Genomic DNA, 17841 nt, shown 5'->3' with positions numbered 1-17841 from the left:
CAGTTAAGCGGATAGGTCTTTAGAAATCTCGTGGGAACTCTTTGATTTTCCGGGATAAAAAGTAGCATATGTCCGTCCCTGGGATATAAGCTAAGTGTGTACCAAATTTCGTCAGAATCGGTTAAACTTTTCGGCCATGAAAAGGTAGCAGACGGACAGACAGACAGACAAAATTTCGCATTAAGTGATTGGAAGAGTAGCTTTAATTATTGTTTTTAAGTGTGGTGAATAATTAATATACCCGTTATATACGTACGCAAGTACGTACGTTATATAGAACACTGCAATTTTCGATCGAAATTTTATGCGAGTCATGGATTATCCTACTATGTATATTCATAAGAGAAACATCTTTTATTCCTTTTCCCATACATCAGGTTTTAATAAACCTTGATCACTCAAAATCTTTTTAAGAAATGTCCATAAAATTAATGCACTTTCTTCGATTTAAAATCGTTATAATAATATGGTTTATTTAGTATTTAATTGGCCATAAAATAAACATTGATAAAATATCATTTTGACGAACTCTCAGTGGTATCTGGTCTCATTATTCCGTACGGCACGACTTAAAATTTTACCTTCGGCTGCTTATTATGTCCCGGGAACATTAAGGACCAAACCGCGATGTTCAACGGCGTTTCCCGTTAAACGTAGATGTGTACAACGGCATTTACAATGCCGTTTGGCGTTAGACGATTTTAATCATAATTCAGTTGGAATTAGACGTTAACCGTTCAAGTGTGGCCACTCAGTTTAACACATTGATTATCGCGATAATTATGGCGTTCTTGGGCATTGACATTAATCTTAATGTAGCCGCAACATTAGGTACGTGTTTGTAATTTGTATATCCTGACATCGCGCGATGACAGAATTATCGAAAAACCACAGTCAACGTAAAATGAACTAAGGGATCTAGAAATTAGCAAGACATACTTAAAAACTAACAAACACGAATTGCTACTCCGTTTGATACGATTTATTAAGATAATAATGGAAATTATTATTTACCAAGCAATAACGGAGAAGTACAATGGAAACATCTACAAATAATAAATAAAAGATACCAGCGCTATAAAGGATTGGATCCTACTTTGAACTTGTTTTTAAATCTATTTAAATTAGGCTAATAGACATTTTAGGAAAGTGAAATAGATATTTAGATAATTTACAATATTTCACTCTCTAGCTACTTCTAAATGAAGACGTTTTGTCCCTAGTTTTAAATGAAAGCTAGATAAATTTAAATTCGCTAATAATAATTTAAGGTTTGCTTTTGTTGTTTTTGCAGATAGATAACGAAGTAATCGTTGTGTATCAACTCAGCTACAACATAAGGGCCAGCGCAAACGGACGGAGTGAAGTAGTTCATGAACTTTGACATACCGTTGATATTGGTACTATACTGAAAACAAAACAGAATTCACGCCACGCTTGGGCATGCCTAGGCTCATTTTGCCGAAGTAAATAAAGCTTAGTTTGAGTTGCTATCAAGAACGCCGTACCTCGACTCTGCCGGTGTACGTTGCGCCTTACGTTTTTTTTTAATTAGGTATACAATAATCCTAAATCCTGAAACAAACACAACGGGTGACGGAATTTGCACCGTATGAATTATGATGTCACACTAAACGCGCACGTACGCGTGTACGATTATTGATATCGTATTGTATGAAGAACGTCTCATGTGCCGTTGTATGGCATGGCTTGTGTATATTCCAGGCTTTATCCGATTTCTTTGATTTTCTTTTGGGCTAGATAATATACCTATTTCGAGGCTATCGAACTCTTCAAACTCTATGATAAAACCAAGTTTTAATCGTTTTGTATTTTAAAACATAAAACGGTGAGTTATGTCAAAACTTTCTTTTTATCAAAATATATAAAAAGCTTTTAAAAAGTTCATAAGTATCGAATACATCGAAAGAATTTTCATAAACGAGTTCAACAACATTTATTTTGGTTTAAGTACGTGATAAGTAAAAGCCACAGATTGCAGACATAACGGCATGCCAGCAGGAGTCGTACTTAATCGTTTTACTTTGGAAAGAAAAATTAATAGTCTTTAAAAGAATAATAAGAATAAATATAATAGGTACTTAATGGTATCATTGTCATCATCCTCATCATCGCTGGCTCACTACAGAGCACGCGTCTCCTCTCAAAATAAGCAGGGTTTTGGCCGTAGTCTACCACACTGGCAAAGTGCAAATTGTCAGAATTCAGATACCTTTGAGAACATTATGGAGAACTCTCAGGTATGCAGGTTTCCTCACGATGTTTTCCTTCACCGTTTGAAACAAGTAATATTTAAATACTCGTAAATCCCAAAAGTTAGTGGTGCGTGCCCGGGATCGAACCTCGACCTATCGAATAGGAGGCGGGCGTCTTAACAACTAGGCTATCACGGCTTCTAACACAATGCTACCTGCCAAATTTCATGATTTTAGGTCAACGGGAAGTAGGTACCCTATAGGCAGGTAGGTTTTGACAGATAGACTACGAAGTGACCCTTAAGAGTTATTGTTTTCTTAGGAAATACGGAACCTACAAAAGAAAAATCTCCATCGCTTTCCACAATCTCAGTAAAAGTAAAGTTTGATAAGCATTCGAAAAATGGGCTAGAATCCATTATCAGAAATTAAAGCATAAAGTGGTACCCAATCCCAAACTAACAGGCTCGTTAGAAATTCTGGAGTACCGCAGACGAAAGCTCTCTTTGCGTGTTCTAGTGCCTTATGATGGGGAGAGCTGAAGAGCTGTTTCACATCATTCCACCCTCCTTTTCTACAACCGCACCGCACGCCACCGCAAGCAATTGATTCACCACCTGGGTGCCTGGTGCACTTCAACCGCCCGTTGTGCCAGATCATTTTTCCACGCACATGCAAACTGTTCCCACTAAATAACGTCATGGGGTTATTCAAGGGGCGGACCAATAAATTGCCTAAAGACCGGCAACGCATTGGCAGTTCCTCTGGTGCTACAAAATATGTTCATGGGCGGCGGTAATCACTTAACATCGGGTGACTTGCCTATTTTTATACAATTTTGGCTTACTTTTGTAATAAGTGGTAATGCTAATAGGTACTATAGAGATAAAATCCTGTCAAGAGTTATACCTACCTAATCACAAATTCATGGTTTTCGTATTTTTTCCTTTATATGTGCTATAAGACAGATCATGAAATTTGCAAGTAGGTGCCTAAGCACCTACTTGCAAATTTCATGATTCTAGATCAGGATGTAGGTACCCTATGGGTTTTGATTCCCTTGGTGGGGCTTAACGGACACGATAGACAGACAGACAACGAACCTTTAAAGAGTCCTTTTTTTCTAGTGACAAGAACCCCTAAAAGTAAACCTGTGAATACTTATTATTTAAAATATGCCTTATCGATCACATTCAACAAATACCTTTTAGAGCTTTATCTAATCCTAAATGGCCTCGCTAAGTAAGAGTATGTTGATATGCGGGTTAGAATGCACCACAAAAATTACATCTTACGTCTTTTATTTTTCGACTGACTAGCTTCGCCCGGGTGGAAATTCTGTAAATCCTTTCTTAGTGAGGGTTTACCTACGCCATACATAGGATGCCTTTCCACCAGAGATGTGCTATGCAGCTATGCTGCGAAGATGTGAAATCTACGCTACGAAAATATGTGACCGTTTCCACCAATGCTAAGCTATGTAGGTACTCTGCTCGGCACATAGCTACACCACTCGCGACGGTCCATAGCAGGCATCCACCAGTGCTAAGCTATGTGCACCAATGAATATCATTGGTGGGCATCAAACGCATCCATAGCAACGCAGCATAGCACATCTCTGGTGGAAAAGCAGGCATAGAGGAATAACCTATTCAAAAACCCAAAGGTTGGAGCTGTAGACACGTTGAAGAGTCAGTTGTTGTCGCTCAGTTTTTCGAATCACATCTGCATCTCACCTGATGGTAGGTAGTTATGGGCTGTATCTATTATGTTAATGATAAAAAACGTAGATTTGACCTGCAGCTCCCTCCAGCAATGCGCGGGACTTCAATTACTTTTATACATGCCATAATATTGTACCTATAACAAATCTTTGAAAAGAGCAACCGCCGAGTTTCTTGCTGGTTCTTCTCGGTAGGAAAGGCTTTCCGAACCAGTGGTAGATGCTCTTGATCTCAGCCGGACTTAGATATTATTATTATTAGAAGACCTGCGCAAACCATCTTGCTGCAACCTCAAATTGCACTACTTATATTGCAATTAGGTACCTACTCGCACCGTTATAACTATGAAATGTTTCCTAGTAACTAGTAGTTCCTAGCTGAAATCAACAAATCGTTAGTCTAGTTTGTCATGAACTTCTCGTTAATAAAACACATCCTTTCGACCTTAGGTTCAGAGTGCCATAATACTTGTTTTAAATGCTATTCCAAATTATCGGCAAAACGAATCCTCCATAACAATCGACACCAAAAGTTCTTAAGTCAATGAGAGTAGGTCGAGATTCCGTGATCTACCGAGAGGGCTTTCCTTTTATTATAATGTCAAGTTACGTTTGCACCATACAATGGTATGCACTGCTAACTACCTTAGTACTTAATCTTCAATTCCCAAAAGTCAAGGTAATACACGAGTCTCAGATGCTACAAAGATTCTGGGATTCTCTTAAATAAGGATATTTTTGTTCAGAATTTGAGACTTGAAGAATCCAAACTGGCAGAAACAAAATGGCGGCGTATATTTGTCTCATTTTTTGCGAATGTGTACGTAGTAGACATTCCTCGGACACATACGAAGCGATTTGCTTCCTCGTTTCTAATCCGAACCGCTGGGATATAGGACGCCCTTCCGGCATTAGTTTTCTTTTCCACTTTTAATAAGGATACCTTCAAGAATTTATGCACATTGTTTTATTCGATATTATAAGATGATTTACATCTCTCATCAACCAAATTCAGGATGAAATCAGTTATATACTTTTCGAGCTTCGGCACACATTTGCAAATTAGAAGCCCGGCAGTTTACAGCAACTGAAACTCAGTAAGAAAATGAAAATAAAATGAAGAGTCAAGTAAACTCATCATCATCGTCAATTTTAATTTTAAGTTTTGTCTTTTATTTACCATATATTAATATAATTGTACCAACGGTATTCTAACTTAAATAAAGTTTAATCTCAGTTGTTATCAAGAAAGCCGCCGTGCATTCCCTCTGCAGGTGTGTCCCAACTCTTAGATTGAAATCTATAGAGCGCACTTTGATTTTGCTTAGACTTAAGTCCAGTTAAAACGAGACAGATTTATACCAACGATATAACGCTGTCTCTTTTAACAGTGTCTTAAGTCTAAGCAAAGTCAAAGTGTGGTCTATAGATCAGTCTTAGAATTTTCTAGTACTCTATCGAAGCACATAGATTCCCTACCTGGGTTGTTTATTAAGGATGTATGTATATAAATAACAACAAAAACAAGTGAACGATATTATGTATTTCTTTAATCAGGTAGATAAATAAGTACATAATAATTGACGTTATAAATATATATTATAAACAATAGAGGTTTAGGAAATTTTAAGGACAGGATTTAAGGCAGAAACTATTTCAGTCTATAAATTTACTACGAAATTATTATTTTTTGTATAAGTACGAATTTATATAAATAACAATTAATTTTAATAGGATTTCGTATTGTTTATGGAACACAGAGGCTAACATCACACCAAACGATGCGAAGCTATAGCTATCTCTTAGCTATTATATAACAAACGAAAATGTGATTTCGTGAAACTAAAATTAGAAGTACCTACCTAGTGGTAGCGTATGTTTAAATTATGGAAAAATACAAACATAATTAAATATGACACTATGAATATAGACAAATTAGATGATTCATATATGATTAAAAATTGAAATGAGAGATCAACTATTACAGCATATATCAATAACAATATATACTCGTAATTAAAATCGGTGTTAAAGAGCATAACTACAATATTTAAAGCTTATATAGGCTAATACAGTCATATTCTAATCAACTACATCTAACATTTATTCAAAGATTACCTATTAATGAAAGAATTATACAAGTGATATATTTGAAAAATCAGGTATATTCATGAATATCACAAGTGTTCCAATTCGTTGCTTCCGTGAAATAACATATGAAGCATTCCGACAATATGACACTATATTACAAGATTTGATAAATACATTGGTATATTCATAAGAAGGTTTGATTTCCTACAATTGACTATGTGCAATGCAAATTGATTTCGTTCAACAAATATATTACACAATTTATTTAAAAAAATCCCTTAGTTAACTACAGAAGATTAATTAAATATAAAATCATAAAAAACAATGTTACATAGGTAATTATTTTAAACGAAATAATACTAAAACGCATTTTTATTCGTTTGGAAACTAAAATATAACATGTGCTTTATCTACATTATTAAGTACTTTTGTTTAACATGGCATCGCTTTTTTATACAATTTTATAAATACACTAAATTGTATGTAATATAACCTTAAATCTAGAATAACAATTGAAGGCCCTTTATATAGAAGACTATATTTTATTGATTGATTATTTATTAGGGGCATATTTGTAAACTGGCCCTTAAATTAAATTTTATACAAAGTAAAATATTTTTTTCTGATGAATAAAAAACGTTAAACGGAATGTTTACAATGTGTACAATACTAATATTGTAAATTGAGCAACTGCTAAATGAAGTCCTATTATAAAAAAAAATAAAGCATACTTTGTCACATAAATTACATGTCTACAGATATGACACGATATGTTTTCAAGCCAAAGCGTCTAGGCCCTTATTATTTAATGAAATTATACACACTGTTTATTTATGGCTTATACACATTTTTTTAAAATATTAGACGTATGCCTTGTACAAGCAGTGTGTAATTTTTTATAAGTATGTAAGGATCTTAGCCAGTGTTCGGATTGGAAAAAGCAATTCCTTTCCACTAGTCATCATACGCAAATATTAAAATATTTAATACAATAATTAGTTCACCAAGATAATCTTATATTCGTTCTAATATCATCTAATAGGTAATAAACATTAATTTGATATCGATTACAACTCTATGCAGTTTATACTTTCTATAAAAATTGGGTACATGACTTTTGTGTATAAATAACATTTTTTTGTATAGATACGAATTAGAAATTGACAGAGATATGGCTAGAGCTCCAAGTTATTAATTTTTTATTTAAATAATTCCAGAGGAAGAACATATAATAATAGCCACGTACCCTATTGATACTAGGTAATAGGTAGGATAATAGGTAGTAACAATATCGCCACATGGCTTTATCAATTACATGAAATTTTGTCCAATTGGGTCTTTTATTATTTTTTGGTTCAATTACGCTAAACAAAATTGATATTAAACTGTTAAGTTTATAAAATTCATCAAAGAACCCTCTATCTTTATAATAATTAACCAAGATTTGAACAAAAGTTGAAGTGTCATAGTTAATGACTGTGATCAGGACAGATTTCACAAAAGGAAATCTTGCAACCCAATTTAAAGCCAATAATAATATAATGGCCTTAAGGCCGATTCACACCAATTGCGTACACGTGACACGTGCGTAGTGATGCGCGTAAACCCCTAACGCACCGAGTTACGCATACGTCCACGCTTTACGCAATCGGTGTGCCATGTCGCATACAGTTCCATACATTACAACGCAATGGTACGCGCTAAGTCTACGCTTACGCAATGCTTATGCAGCCTGTGTAAACGAGCTATTATAGTGGAAACTTACTCTTGTGTCAAGACCAAGTAAGTAACATTTTTAGTTTCAGTTCATGTAAAGAAATTGTCTCTTTGTTGATAAATTGGCAGTTCGACGTCTGGAGAGCGATCCTCGTAGTCATCCGTGTTGTCTTGTAGTGGCAGCTCTTCTAATGCTTTAACTGGTGATATAAAATAAAAGAAATTGCTATCATATAAACAAGAAAAAAAAATTAAATATTTTAATTTATTTCATATCCAAAGTGTACAATTAGGTAATATTAGTGTGGATTCAAATGCAACTTATAACAATAAATAAAAACAAAAAAGTTCAACTCACAACAAAATGCAAAAAAACGAAATCATGCCGCAATCTGGATGACTCTTCAGGACGACTATTTCAATATGGGGATGTAAGTACTTGTATTACAACTTACAAGAGAAGATGGATTATTCTGTAGGATGATAAAGCTATGGATACTCGTATATATGTCATTGAATGACTTATGATTCCTCTAATGTTGTCTTTGGCTAAATTGTGCGTGGAATTAAGGGATGATAAGGTGTCGAAGATTAGTTGTTCGCGTTGGACGGCCCATCGGTGTTGGTTCCTGGTGGGACAAATATCAAGCTTATCGTTACATGCGTGGACACACGTGTGTGTTAGTCACATCAAACAATGAGAATTATCAAAGCATTCAATTCAATAAAATCTATTAGACTACAATTTGTATACGGTTTTTTGAATCATCGAAAGTCTCTTAGCTGGTATCTAATAATACTTTGATTAATAGTTTCCCTATTCAAACCACATAATATTGTACCTATTGTGAACAATAAACAAAACAAAGTTCAAGAAGTAATAAAAACATCGACATGACATCAAACAATCATCCAATCCAATTGAAATTGAAATTAGTTATTGAAATAGTTAAAACTATAACAAATGCTATTATTACACAAAAAGATTTTTCAAACAATCTATCTGGACGTTACTGATAGGTAGCTCGAAAAAATAATTGATAGAACAAAAGTAGAGAATAAAGATATATTTCACGAATTTAATTAGGTTTTCCAACCATGAAAATATAAAGGTCATGCATAAAATGCAATCAAGCAAGAGACAGACTAAATAGGTAGGTACATTCATATTCATTACTTCGTGCTTTGATAACTCTCGTAACACAACTCATCAAACTAGCAAAGTAATTTAAGAAAATAATAAAACGACTAAAAAACTACGTGTAAATTTACAAAACGAGGAATGCTGCTACAGTGAGGTTAGGCATCATGTAGCAAATATTATGGAAACCTGTCAAATCGTCATTTCATATTTGCAACTTGAACTTGATAACATTTTTGAATTTTAAGTACCTTTATTTACATTTAAAAACCATCAGTCAGAATACCAATGTTGATTATGTAAGCTATGTGACAGAAATATTTAGGTAAGTATGTAGTTATTCACGGAGGATCCCGCATGGTGTCAAAATCTCCATCTGAATTCTGAACATTGTGTAAACAAGAAAAACGGGCCAAGTGCGAGTCAGACTTGCGCACTGAGGGTTCCGTGCTCGGGTATTTTTTCCAACATTTTGCACGATAAATCAAAAACTAAATAAAGGCAAAAAGGAACTCATAGAATCACTTTGTCTGTCAGTCTAGAAACCTTGATTCTCTATCAATGCATAAAAATAAATAAAAATCTGTTTTAGAATGTACAGGCAAAGCCCTTTCATATGATGCCCCACTTGGTATAGTTATCTTACTTTGAAAATTGAAACACGTTTTAATTTTTTTTTAATGATGTAACCACAAATTCGTGGTTTTCAGATTTATTCCTGACCTTGTGCTATAATACCTACCTACCTGCCAAATTTCATGATTCTAGGTCAACGGGAAGTACCCTATAGGTTTCTTGACAGACAGACAGACAGACAACAAAGTGATCCTATAAGGGTTCCGTTTTTCCTTTTGAGGTACGGAACTCTAAAAACCAGAAACCATCGATAACTACATAGGGTAGGTACCTAGGTACTTATTTCTAAATTATTCCAAAACAAATTTCCAAAAGATATAATTTGAACCAATCGAAATAGGTTATGAAATAACGCTTTGACATCATTGACATTCAAAAAAACAATCACATCTAATTATAAAAACCAGCGTAACTAACGTAAGCGGGGGTCTTACCAGCTATGATTTTGCTCATCTCGGTGACCTGCTTGGCAAGGATCTGGTTCATCTGAAGCAAGTGTTCACGCTGGCGCTTCTCCTGTCCGTCTGGGCTCTAATACAACACATATGTTGCGCTTATGTACACAGCCAACATTCGAAGCGGCTATATCAAGCTTACGTGTTTGCAGATCATTAATATAAGTAATTACCTAATTATCAAAACAATGTTATATAGGACTAGCTGACGCCCGCGTGGATTCAGGTTTTTCGAAATCCCGTAGGAAGTCTTTGATTTTCCGAGACAAAAAGCAGCCTATGTGTTAATCCAGGGTATAATCTATCTCCAGTCTGAATTTCAATCAAATCTGTTCAGTAGTTTTTGCGTGAAACAGTAACAAACATACATCTATCCATACATACAAACTTTCGCGTTTATAATATTAGCAGGATTTTTTTAAGGAACTACTTTAAAATCAATTGATGTAAAATTTATATCTAATAGATTTTATTAATCTAGACTTTAAAATGAGTTCAAAAAGAGTGGTAGGTACTTATTTATCATTTTCTACATTCATCATCATCATCATTCATCTTCTTCTTCATATTGAAATAAGATACTAAATTATTTTGTGAATCAATGTGAACATGACAAAAAATATAGATTTAAGTTCGGATAATATTAAAATTTATCAATAAATAGGCTTCGATCTGCAAACACGATATATCTATTTATATTGTAACGTTATTAACAGTACAGATCTAGGAACAAATAGATTTGAAAGTTGATTATATGATATTAAGAAAGGTGGAGATGATCATGCAAAATTAAAAATTGCATCATTCAGTATAACAACAAAAGCAGAGCGAACTATGCAAGATGCATTTGAAGATTACTCTAATGAAAATGGTTATGACAATGTAAAATTGTAGGTTTTCCAAAGATTTACTATCCAAAAGTAATGGTAAAGCAATTACATGGTGTGAAAGTTTAAATGTAGAGTGGTTTAGAGATGACAGAAAAGTTAGTCTACAGTTAGAAAATTTTTAAAGTTTTCGAACCATCTCGGTGATAGGTATAGCGTGCATTTATCATTCGTTTTCGGAATGTGCTACGCCTTTTAGATTCTTTTTTTTTTTGAATTATAAAAGAGAAGATTACGTTCTTGGAATAAAAAATTGTTAGTTATTATTAAAAGGTATGCATGTTAACTTTGGTACCTACAATAAGTTTTATTACTAACCTTGCTCGGGTCGGCGGAAGAGCTAGTCAGCATCTTTTTGATCGACTCTACTTTTTCTTGACGCTTTTGCTGTTCTTCCGGCGACAGTTCTGGAGGCTATCAAAAAGCAGTTTTTATTAACAAGAGTCTTTAACTTGCCGCTAACTTGCTTTACCACCACTGTATTATGATACCATAATAACAATGTAAAATTGTATTGTATATTGTAAACACATCTGCCAAGAGTCAAAAACTATTACATATATTATAATCTTTATGGAACATCATAGAATATTTAAAAAAAAAGATTACTGACTCATTTGATTTGTTTGCTGATAAACCTAGTCATCATGAGTACGAGTTAACAATGTATACCTAGCTATGGGAAAATTTCAAAAAGAAAATGCAAAAACTGTTTTAGAAAACGTAGTAAGTATTTTGTTACATTTATGGTCAATAAGGTGATTTGCTAACTCAGTGTCTAATACTGAATGATAGCCAGTAGCCACCGAGATGGTTGGTTCTACATCGCTGCGTCACTGGCTGAAATTAAAATATTGTTTCGTAGAAAACCTTCAATGAATTGAAAAAATAGTTCAGTGGCTATCATTTAGTGTTAGGCACTGAGTTAGCGAATCACCCCGCTGGTATGATACTAACCTTCTCAGGTATATACCGTTCCGGTATAATGATCTTTTGTGGAGCAGCCAACAGCTGATCAATGGAGTCGGGTAACCTTCGTGCGGGCAGCGCAGAGCGCACGACATCTGGTGCTGCGCCCCGTAATGCACGTTCCATGTCTGCGTCATCCAGTGACCTTCCCAAAGCCTACAATCCACATCCATACTAATATTATCCAACCACAATTCATACTAATCCATACTTAATATTATAAATGCGAAAGTGTGTTTGCCTCTGTCTGTCCGTCTGCTACGTTTTCACGACCCAACCGCTGAGCCGATTTTAATGAAATTTGGTACAGAGTTAGCTTATATCCCGATGACAGACAGAGGCTACTTTTAACCCGAAGAAAAATTTTTGCGGGATTCTTAAGAGTCTATCCGTTTTATTCGGGTACAGACATAAAAGTAAAACGTAAAATTCCAAAATGATCAATTTAGAAATTCATAAAGCAGTGTGAGTCCCTAAACTATTACTTACATCCTGATTATACACATCCTTAGGCATTTCATTGAGAGTCTTAGCACTCAAATGATGGGGTGCAGTATAGTGCCTCCTCTTCTCCTTTGGCACTTGACGTCTATGCAAAGAGCCATTTTTGGGCTCCCCAGACATCTCTGTGATTATTTGTTTTGCAGCTTCACTTTTGAATATAGGTGATAATTCCATATTGGATCTGGTCAAGCTAACAATACTGCTCGTCTTCGACATTGGATCATTGGTCAAAGTTCTAGAACTGTCTGTCGGACTGTTCAAATATTGGGTTGATAGAGAAATAGTCCGATCGTAACCAGCAGATCTATCATAAGTCTTATGGTAACTACTGCTTAGTGACGAAATGTCTCTCGAGTAATCGTAATTAGATAATGAAGGGCTTGATGGATATTTAGGGCTCTGTTGCATATTCTTATCATTTAATCCTAGATAGTTTGGTGGTTCAGTGTTTTGGGGCTTAGCGTAATATTCTTCGTATTTACTATAATCAGTTCTTGGTAAGGAGGAAGCTCTGTAGTTATTTATTGGTTGCACTAATTCTTCTTCTAGAAATTGGTCGATGTTTGCGGTGATGTTTGTACTTGACCAGTCGGATAGTGGTTGTAGCGAACGCTCACGATCCCTTTGGCGTCTTTCGCTCTCCCTTTTAACGATTCGTACTGTTTTGATCTCCTGTTTTTCTACGTTGGATAAGTTACCTAGAAAATTAAGGTTTGTTTATATTTAAATCTAGTTAAAACTAATTTAATAAGCAAAATAATGTTCAAGTGACAAAAAAGGCCTGAAAGGCCGAGAACCGGGTGTGGTGGCGCTCTTTAAGGAAGGCCTATGTCCAGTGGAGTTCCACAGGCTGATGATGATGATGATGGTGGTGAAAAAAGACGTTTTGACAAATTTCTAATAGGTACCAAACTTTTGATCGCTTTCTTTGGCGTCACGACCGTCAACAACTTGCAGCTTTATTTTAGATAAAGTTTTATGGTTGATATTTACCAAAAGCTGTATGCTGCATATCCTCGCTGTTTAATGGAGATGCGACATCCATGCCGGGTGTTCTTGTATCAACATACAGTGGTGTTTCCACGCTTTGCCCGTAATGTCCTGGAGGCATTACGGGTCCTGTCATATCGTAATCATACTCTGAATGGCCATGATCGATAGTGTGTCCCGTGTCCAAATTTGTTTCTTGCCACGACGACATTGGGCGACGTTTGCCTGAAATGAATAAAGCTTTTGCTTTAACAGTGCGATATATTCATAACTTATAATGTACCTGCCTAAATATTAACTTTCGTTTCTCGTCTCTAAAAACGTCTCTATACTCTAAAAATTTGGCACTAAACAAAATCTTTCAGCGTCAGTACAGAGTCGCGTACTGAAACTCTTCGGATTCGTCTCTTAGGGTGAGAGTGATTCCATCGAACCTCTTATAGTGTACGGCAAGGTGGAAGATACCAGAGAGCGAGAAAGATCACACTTGCGACTATGACACTCGACTAATGCACTATTGTAACTAAGCCACACTGACTAAAGGAAAGACAAAAGACAAATCATTTGTTCAAAAGAGTTGACATTGTAGGTACTCTTTTTGACGGTCAGAAATGTTAGATTTGTAAGATGATATAGTGGTGGTAATTAATTACGTAAATTTAAAACTATAGCTATGAGGGTTTCAAACGCGCCCAAGTCTGAGAAGAGCCCACAATAAACTCAGCCGGGTATTCTTTATACTACTACTACTGAACAAAATCTCTCCAACTTATTCGAACTATCAAAGCTGTTAAGCAACTTTGTTAAGCAAGCTTTCTTATCATTTGAATAATTGTAAAAAGATAAGGAAGCAGAAGTTTGAACTGTAACTTACCAGGCATAGAGTCATGAGTAATCTGTAAAGCATGTGACTGCTGCGTGAGATGTCGTACAGCCCGACTGAGCTCTTGACGCTGACGCTGAAGCGCCGACACCAAGTGTTGTACCCGTGTTACCTCTGCAATCACACTAATATTATAAAGGCGAAAGTTTGTATGTGTGTGTGTGTGTGTGTGTGTGTGTGTGTGTGTGTATGTTTGTTACTCCTTCACGCAAAAACTACTGGACGGATTTGGCTAAAATTTAGAATGGAGATAGATAATATCCTGGATTAGCACATAGGCTACTTTTTATCCCGGAAAATCAAAGAGTTCCCACGGGATTTCGAAAAACCTAAATCCACGCGGGCGAAGTCGCGGGCATCGGCTAGTAAAACATACATTACAGTTAGAATAAGGCAATATTTGTTCAAAGTATGTCCTCGCTTGAATTTTAGCTGATCTTTACAGACTGGCCCGGGTAAAGTTAAATTATGATAGTTCAGGTACTCAAATTTTCTCGCTAATTCAAAGGAAATTGACTAGTCAACACAAAAAGTACAAAAGCGGTTGTAATGATAACGAGACGCCAGCAGTTTGTTTACAAGCCGTAGCTAATTTTTTTCTTTGATTAATTACTCGTGAAATGCTCTGCTGCAGTACTCTTACTCTCTCTTAGCTTAAAACGTTTTGGAAAATTCAATAAATGAAAGTTACGTTCAAAATCATCCAAATAATGATGGATTAATATCATGTAAAGGCATATGTAATAAATCAAGATAATGTAAAAGAACTTTCAATAGATTGTTCTAATGCTTACCATCTTCTAACATAGCAGTGGGATGCGAGGGTTGAGCATGAATGTTAGCACGTTGAGCGCGCAGTGCGCGACGTAGGTGATGCAATTCCCGTTCCAACCGTGCGTTATCCGCTACCGTTTGCTCTAGTTTCTGTTAAACAAAAAATCTTCGGTGAGTTGAAAGAGAAAAAGGCTTTAAGGATTTGTGGAGAACTATTTTTGCCCTACCATGGATAAATCAAAATATAGTCGCCCAAGTTATACATATAAATATTCTAAATTATACACAGAAGTCAATTATAATATGCTGTTAACAAAAATAGTGAGACATACATTACGAAAGTTAAACTAAATATAAAGGTAGATGTGAATTTTTCTTAGATTTTTCTTAGTTTCATTTGGTGATAGGGATTTTGTAGATATTAACTCTATCCTATTACTTGCATAACATGCAATCTTGCACCGAGTTAGAACTCTCACAAAATAAAAACAAAAAGCACATACGAAAACAAGTAACCAAAACGAGGGACTGTTTGTACTACTAAAGGAACCGGGATAAAAATTATGTTAATGAGTATATAACAATGAATAAAATAAAAAGTGCATGGTATAGCTAAAAACCTTATAAACCTTAGAATTGTGCGCCAGCATGGCATGCACTCGCGCCAACTCTGCCTCCAAGCCCGAGGGCTGTGCTCGCGTGCCGACGTTCACACTATCGAGCTTGCTACGAACTCCTGAAACGGCAAAATTTAGATTTAGATTAGTTAGTATGAAAAAAAACGTTCTACTAGATTAAAAATTAATAAACAAACAAGATAAATATATAATATTTTAGCATTAAAAAATGAGAATAAATTACGTAGGACACCTGCGAAAATTAGTAAATTTAACACTGTGGAATAAAGACGTACTAAATGAAATAAACGAAGAGTAAATGTAGACCACATTCACTAAGGAATTAAGTGAAATATCCAATTAAAAAGTAAAACATTTATTAGAGACGTCGATACAAAGTATCAATTTTAATAAATCGAGATTACTCTAGGTAAATCGATTGTAATTTGTAACTATATCAAAGATTTCTTAGGTCCAAACCAAATTTCATAATACTGACTGTTATAAGTGGTTGTTGATAAATGTGAATAATTTACCAGAAAGCAGCGAGTCAATAGCGTCTTTATCAGTCTTAAGACCTTGAAGTATGGCGGCCTCGTCTGCCAGTTCTTGCTCTAATGCCCATAATTCAGCAACTCTTACTCTCGCAGCTTCAGTTTCTAAGGGCTTACCAGCTGCTGCACTTTCGAGCCATCTGAAATTCAATTGATTAGTTGAAGAAGACCTATGGAAATTAGGAGGAATAACAATGTGGAATAAAGACGTAGAGAACAGAAACAAACGAAGAATGTAGAAAAATGTAGAAGGGTGATGATGATTGTAGACCGACATCCATTGAGGAAGTAAAAATACATTTCTTTGATAAAAAAGGATTCTGACCTTTGTTGTTCCACAGCATGCTCCGCAAGAACTTTTTGTCTGAGCCTTTGATTTCGCTCCAGCCTTTCAATAGTCGAACCAGGTCTGTTATACAAAGACCCAAGTTTCACCATATTGTCAACCAATTGTACTAACGGTTTACTCTTTTCATAATGATTCTCTAATTCCATTAGTTGTGACTTTAACTGTTCCAAACGCTGAAGGCTTTCTTCCCGTTCCATAGCTTTGAGGGAACTTAGGCAGTCCTGTAAGGCATTTGTTATATTAGAAAATTAACCATCGTAAAAATAAACATGAAGTCATAACAATAAAAAAATTTAAAAATCAAACCAAAATGCACTAACAAAAAAGCGAAAGTACAGTGATAAATATGAACATTACAAAAAGCATAAAAAAGCACCTCAATACTACTAATCTGAATACAGCATTGCTCAATAGAACGATGGGTAGCTGCGTGACGTCGTCTCAATTGAATCAAAAGCAATACTAGTTCTTCATGACTTCTTCCCAAGAGCTCTCCAGCCGTGGGCACTTCACTTGATTCTTGATTTTGGATGTTCTTACGCTATTGCAACAAAACAGGAAGCAGAACTAAGTCAAAATGCGTAATGAAAACAAAACAAAAGTGATACATATAAAAATGATAAACCAATCAACTACTTTACGCTGCCTACATTGAACATTATTTTACATACCATATCGTCTTGTTCAGTGTTTCTTCTTACTCTAGGACTAACTGCCCTAATGGGTTGTTGTAAAACTCTTGATGGTGACCTTACGGTCGTCCATGCGTCTTCCGTTCCGGTTATTGTGTTCAACTGAAAAGAATTTAATTCAATTGATTACTCTTCAAAATACTTTTCAGTATTTTAGAATTTGTGCTTTCCGCTTTTACAGTTTACTAGTATGCCATTCACTAATTAAAAACTAAGTATTGAGATTGATTAACTTTTATGTTGTTTATTTAGAGTTTACTTACATTCTGCTGTGACGCTGTTAGCTGTTGTGAACAATACTGTTCATTAGGTGGTTTTTCTTCGACCCACCGTACTCTAGGACTTACAGCTCGCACAGGTATGTTTCCGTCCCTATTGCTCCTTCCGATCGACGTGTTACTTCCGAGGAATGCTTTCTTTGACAAAGTTTGCTGGCTTATGTTAGTGGTATTATTATTATTGTTAGAGCCGGGTTCTACATTTGTGCCTGACATAGTCATAGAAGCTGCAATCAGTAAAAGTCAATATCATACATTTCTCCTTTTTTTTAAATTACATAATTCCACAGTTTATGATTCAATATAGGTGGTAAAAACATGATAAAGTGTTTGTACATGATGTATTAGTACCTTTTAAAATTATTA

At 35.2% G+C, this 17841-nt stretch overlaps 1 protein-coding gene and 1 long non-coding RNA gene across 7 annotated transcripts in view; one reads left to right on the top strand and one right to left on the bottom strand.

Annotated features, from left to right (window-relative positions):
• Nucleotides 1-1466: 1466 nt before the first annotated feature.
• LOC123877074 lies at nucleotides 1467-17712 on the top strand. Its single transcript, XR_006798493.1, has 3 exons — nucleotides 1467-1539; nucleotides 10255-10259; nucleotides 17700-17712. It is a non-coding gene; the product is annotated as an uncharacterized LOC123877074 (long non-coding RNA).
• The window catches only part of LOC123877067, an 85612-nt gene continuing 73233 nt past the window's right edge, over nucleotides 5463-17841 (bottom strand). For 3 of the 6 annotated variants that reach the window (XM_045923572.1, XM_045923576.1, XM_045923574.1), the window contains 14 exons: nucleotides 17461-17702; nucleotides 17177-17299; nucleotides 16882-17046; nucleotides 16482-16726; nucleotides 16139-16296; nucleotides 15606-15721; nucleotides 15006-15135; nucleotides 14203-14325; nucleotides 13332-13553; nucleotides 12324-13036; nucleotides 11823-11990; nucleotides 11184-11279; nucleotides 9958-10054; nucleotides 5463-7946 (listed from right to left, as the gene is read on the bottom strand). In XM_045923572.1, the coding sequence (XP_045779528.1) occupies nucleotides 7837-7946; nucleotides 9958-10054; nucleotides 11184-11279; nucleotides 11823-11990; nucleotides 12324-13036; nucleotides 13332-13553; nucleotides 14203-14325; nucleotides 15006-15135; nucleotides 15606-15721; nucleotides 16139-16296; nucleotides 16482-16726; nucleotides 16882-17046; nucleotides 17177-17299; nucleotides 17461-17702 (2708 nt within the window). In that variant the 3' untranslated portion in view covers nucleotides 5463-7836. Of the gene's footprint in view, nucleotides 7947-8104; nucleotides 8376-9957; nucleotides 10055-11183; nucleotides 11280-11822; nucleotides 11991-12323; nucleotides 13037-13331; nucleotides 13554-14202; nucleotides 14326-15005; nucleotides 15136-15605; nucleotides 15722-16138; nucleotides 16297-16481; nucleotides 16727-16881; nucleotides 17047-17176; nucleotides 17300-17460; nucleotides 17703-17841 lie in introns of all 6 variants that reach the window. The other 3 variants (XR_006798490.1, XM_045923573.1, XM_045923575.1) reach the window with 3 other exon arrangements.

Source organism: Maniola jurtina, chromosome 22, assembly GCF_905333055.1.
Source record: "Maniola jurtina chromosome 22, ilManJurt1.1, whole genome shotgun sequence".
In the NCBI taxonomy this organism is placed as follows: domain Eukaryota; kingdom Metazoa; phylum Arthropoda; class Insecta; order Lepidoptera; family Nymphalidae; genus Maniola; species Maniola jurtina.
This window is presented reverse-complemented; position numbering and strand designations above follow the sequence as displayed.